Source organism: Oryza sativa, chromosome 2 (assembly GCF_034140825.1).
Source record: "Oryza sativa Japonica Group chromosome 2, ASM3414082v1".
In the NCBI taxonomy this organism is placed as follows: domain Eukaryota; kingdom Viridiplantae; phylum Streptophyta; class Magnoliopsida; order Poales; family Poaceae; genus Oryza; species Oryza sativa.
The window spans coordinates 31,703,554-31,708,195 of record NC_089036.1 but is presented as its reverse complement, the minus strand read 5'-3'; the positions used below and the strand labels follow the sequence as shown (position 1 = coordinate 31,708,195).

Below are 4,642 nucleotides of genomic sequence, written 5' to 3'. Positions count from 1 at the left end.
TCCCCATTTATTTTTCCATTGGTTGTTGTGAGAGCAAATGGGCCCATGGTAAGTGAAATGTAGAGGCTCGCGCAAAAAGCCGGCGACTAAATAGTTGCTCACTTTTCTCTCTCCAAGTTTTCTTTCTTGGCCACGTATACAAAAATCCTATATGTAAGCAGGCTATTAGCCCATTGTTGTACCTGCTCTTATGGTTCACAATCGACAATTTGAAGAGTTCCAAGCTGCAAGAAATCAGCAGACAGGACACGGGCCCAGCCCAACAGCAACGAAATGTTAACAGAAAAGGCCCATTTAATATCTTCGAGGCATCCAGCCATTTCTGAAGACCAGCCCATCTAACGTGTGGCATGGAATATTCAGCCTTGGAAACCTAGCGTGATACTGTAGCTCATATTGCTGACAAATAACAATTTACACAATTAGATGGAACAACGAAAGGAGAGGAAATATCATTTACATGCTACTCCATAAACATGGGGGCTGAGGATAAATGCAGTAGACAAGCGAGTCGTGTTCAGGTCCAAGCTCGAGAACCCAGCATCCCTGATGATTTCGCCTGTTTCTCTGGTGAGGTGGCACCCGTCAGAGACAAACTGCTGCAGAGGATTAAGGGCACCTTGCACGAATCGGAGGAAGGATCCATCTATTGCACGGGGCAAAAGGAGAAGGAGAGTCAATAATGCACAACAACAGAAAATCTCTAAACAGAAATGGTCTTAAGCCATTTGTGTGTAAAATGTGAAAGAGAATAGCAGGTGGTACCAGGCGCAGCAACATGCTCAATGAATATGTAGAGACCACCAGGCTTCAGGACTCGTTTTATTTCTGTACAATTAAAGGCTCTGAGTTGTTTAGCTAGAAAATGATTATTATAATTTAATATAGATGAAGTTTGTTGTCTATGCAAGGCAAAAATGATTATGCCAAAATTCAAGAGATGCAAAAATATTGTGGAAATATACAGACAAGAACAGATGTCATACTTCAGTTATGTAAAAGGGGATGAAGAGTTTCACTTCTTTTTCAGATAATGGAAATAGTTTACATTTACGGTGAAGAGTTTAACACAAAACGGTAAACTTCAGTTTAAACCTTTCTTAGCATTGGATGGCTCGAGTTCTAGGTAACGCCAATTTCTTATAATTGGGAAAACACAAGACGAAGAGTATGAAGTGTAAAAGTATCCGACACATCATATTACCTTGTTCAATAATGTGCATATTTCAAGCCCAGTGACAGTGAGTGCATTTATTTTTTTGGATAGAAAATCAGTGACAATTTCAGGTAGCTAAGAAACAATAGTAAAATTAAAATATTCTTGATAATAATTTTATGGAATATTTTAAACATCTTGCCTCATGGACATATCTAAAGATTCCATATGTTGCAAAGCTTTGCAGAAATTATAAAGAGCATTTGTACTCAGATAAGAAATACTGTTGTTAGAAAAGAAACAACTCTTACCTCTCAATGCCATTTCAACGTCACTTACAGAACACATTACCAGAGTGCCAACAACAGCATCCATTGAATTGTCCTCAGCTGGCAAAGCTTCACCAACCTAAATACAATTACGCATCAAAGATAGTTCACAGAACTAAAAAGAGAAATAGTGCGCTACCAGAAGGCACCATACCCCTCTTCTGAAGGTGAAGTTCGAAGGTGGAAGTCCAGCAGACACTGCAGCTGCTCTGGCATACTCCTCCATGTGTTTATTAGGATCCACCCCAACTATGTTAACGCCATCGGCATTTGCATAGTACTTGAGATTAGGGCCTGTTCCAACACCAAGTTCAAGAATGTTCTTCCCAGCAGTCATCAATTGGGAAAAGAGCTTTGATTTATACTGTGCAATCTGCAAAACTCATTATTGTGATAAGATCAGCATGATCACGGCAGATGATCAAAATCACATCACAATCCCTGAGAAAAAAAACAGTGATAACTTTTTTTAACAGGGAAGCTAAAATTACTGATGAAGATTTAAGATCATGTCTGCTACTCGCAGACACTCTAGGTGCTTACTTGTGAATTCTGATATAGTGATATCTATGGAAAAAAATTCAGATACTAAGACAAATTACCGAGTTCTGAAAATCAAACGTTAGAGCTTATACAGATTAACAGATATGTGATCGAAATGGTCAACATGTCATGTATGGAAAAAAATTAACTCTGATGTCGAATTGGGCAAACTGAGTTGAGTGAGCACTGAGCACCAATACAGTTGTTCGTATAGACAAAAATCTACTAGCAAACCACAAGTTTCAGAATGGCAGAGTAGTGGAACTGAAAGTCTGAAACTAGGGGAAAAGCAAAAATACCTCAGCCTCGTAAGGTTTCATGAACTTGTCCATGGCCGTGGCATAGAACTTCTCGTACCACTCCGGCCTGGCAGGGTGCACCCGCTCAAGCATCACCTGCACAACAACCAAAAACCCAAGTACGGGCAGCTCAGAAGATGGCCATGAAGCCACCAAACATGGAGGGCCTCATCAGGGCCAGGGCCGGCAAGAAGCTTACTTCGGGGTCGACGGGCGAGGCGGCGGGCGACGGGAGGGCGAGCAGGGGGAGGAGAGCGGTGGCCGAGGTGGAGCCGATGAGGTGGCGCCGGCCACAGCGGCAGAGGGGAGGGAGAGCAGCGGTGGTGCACACGCGGCTGGTTTTGACGGTGAGGGATGGCCGGCTCCCGAGGCCGGTCGCCGGCGTGAGCGCGGCGGCGCCCTGCTGCTGCATGCCGTCGACGAGCGGCGGAGGACGGGGGCCTCGTCTTTGTGGTGGCCTCTCGCTTCGGTTGGAAATTGCACTTTCGGAAGCGAGGAATACGTCAGCTGCTGTCGAAGGCGTATTTTCGGGTTTACTTGGGATTGGCGGAATCAAAGCCCATATATATGTAGGAGAAGGATAGGCCCATCAACGGATCAACGTGTGTGGGCTTTCTTCGTGTGTAAGCAAATTTTGACCAGAAAAATCGCCGCGCCCACTTCTTCCGATCTGAGTAATGGAGAACACGGAATAGTTTGCTTCTCTGTCTGCCTCTCCTGGAGCTGGGCACCCTGAACAATAGAACACAGAGTTTGATTATTCTATTCTCTCTATGTCTCTGCATCTCTATGTGCAAACTGCAAACACAATTTTGTTAGGGGCAAAAGGCCAAAAAAACACGCGGATTGCTATTCGGGCCGTGTTTAGTTGTTTTGGGAAAAAAAATTGATGTATACGGACTCACATTTGAACTATTAAACGTAGACTAAAACAAAACAAATTACATATTCCGCCTGTAAACAGCGAGACGAATCTATTAAGCCTAATTAATCCATCATTAGCAAATGCAAATTAGGCTCAAAAGATTCGTCTCGCAATTTACATGCAAATTGTGCAATTGGTTTTTATTCTGTCCATATTTAATGCTCTATGCATGTGTCTAAACATTTGACGTGACGAAAAAGTTGAAAGTTTGAATAGAACTAAAACACAGCCTTGGACGATTTTTCTGTAGTTTTTCTTCGGCCGGATTGATAAACGTACGTTGACCAAAGCAGGTGTGCCAACTGGAAGAAGGTGGTTTTCTCCTGCATGTTTGACGTTTTGTCGACGGAGATTCACCTACCTGGCAATTTCTCAGGTGCCATCAAGGTTCAGTATCTGCAGCATTTTGCTCCGACGGACCAGGTCATGCTGTGCAAGTTTGGTTCGTGTGATCATGTTGGTTATCTGCTTAACTAGGATTATACAAATCTTTTGCACGTGCTGTTATAGCATTACATTGAGTAAATTAAACTACAAATATTTTTGTCAAAACTATTACTCACTTTACTTCAATTAGACATTTCATAAGGCCGCCATAACAATAGGTACTATCTAATAACAAATCTGCAGCTTTTACCCTCTAGGTGTGTTTGACAAGTGGACTACCCAATTACCAATTTGCAACAATGCAAGTATTACATATGCGCCTGGCAGGTAGAAGTTGACAAACTTTGCATTTCTTTGACAAAAATCATTAGCAAATGATGCATTTTTATGAGATTACATTGAAAATTGTAGCAAAGTGACAGTTCCTACGTATTAGTTCGGTTTCTAAATTTTGCTCTATTATATATCCCTTGTTTTATTTACTGTAGCGGTACTTTCTCCAAGTAGGGGTAAACTAACTCGCGCAAGAGTAGGCAAATAATGAGTTTCTAAGAGCATCTCCAAGAGAATGGCCAAATAACCCTCCAAGTTCAATTATAGTAAGTTTGAGAGAAGAAAAAAAAACACTCGAACAACCTCTCTATCCTGCTGGCCAAGCCATCACGAGTGGATAAGGAGAGGGAGGGGCGGAGTGGTCGTCATTATCCACTCCACTCGCCTCCCCTCCTCTCTCTCTCTCCCTCTCTCTCTCTCACTAGGGTGTCGTGGCCTGCATAGATCTGCCCCAAGGCAGTGTGAGGCACCGAGGCCACCGCGCGCGAGGTGTTACTATGGGTGGTGCCCATGGAGGAGACGGAGTGGTGCCGGCGGTTGGGTGGATCCGATAGTGACCAAGGTTCGTCTGCGTAGATAGGCGGATTCAGCTGCGAACATAGCGTCGGCAGCTCCCCGCAGGCGGTAATGATGGAGAAAGAGGCTTGCCCCTCCTCTCCATCCGGTGATA

The 4,642-nt window shown here is 43.5% G+C and overlaps 1 protein-coding gene across 1 annotated transcript; it reads right to left on the bottom strand.

Moving 5' to 3' along the window:
* Nucleotides 1-274: 274 nt before the first annotated feature.
* Nucleotides 275-2,866, bottom strand: LOC4330705 (uncharacterized). The gene is made up of 6 exons (XM_015768231.3): nt 2,527-2,866; nt 2,328-2,423; nt 1,640-1,858; nt 1,468-1,564; nt 766-828; nt 275-646 (listed from the first exon to the last, which is right to left on the bottom strand). The coding sequence occupies exons 1-6, from the start codon at nt 2,737-2,739 to the stop codon at nt 453-455; spliced, it is 882 nt and encodes a 293-aa protein (XP_015623717.1). The 5' UTR covers nt 2,740-2,866; the 3' UTR covers nt 275-452.
* Between the last annotated feature and the right edge of the window lie 1,776 nt (nt 2,867-4,642).

Bases quoted from the DNA above. Each gene is read 5' to 3' on its own strand.
- LOC4330705 (XM_015768231.3), bottom strand. From the start codon at position 2,739: ATGCAGCAGCAGGGCGCCGCCGCGCTCACGCCGGCGACCGGCCTCGGG. The intron at 1,565-1,639 runs GTATGGTGCCTT...AATTGTATTTAG, and splicing joins ACTTCACCTTCAGAAGAGGG to GTTGGTGAAGCTTTGCCAGC. The intron at 829-1,467 runs GTAAGAGTTGTT...TTAATTGTACAG, and splicing joins CGTTGAAATGGCATTGAGAG to AAATAAAACGAGTCCTGAAG.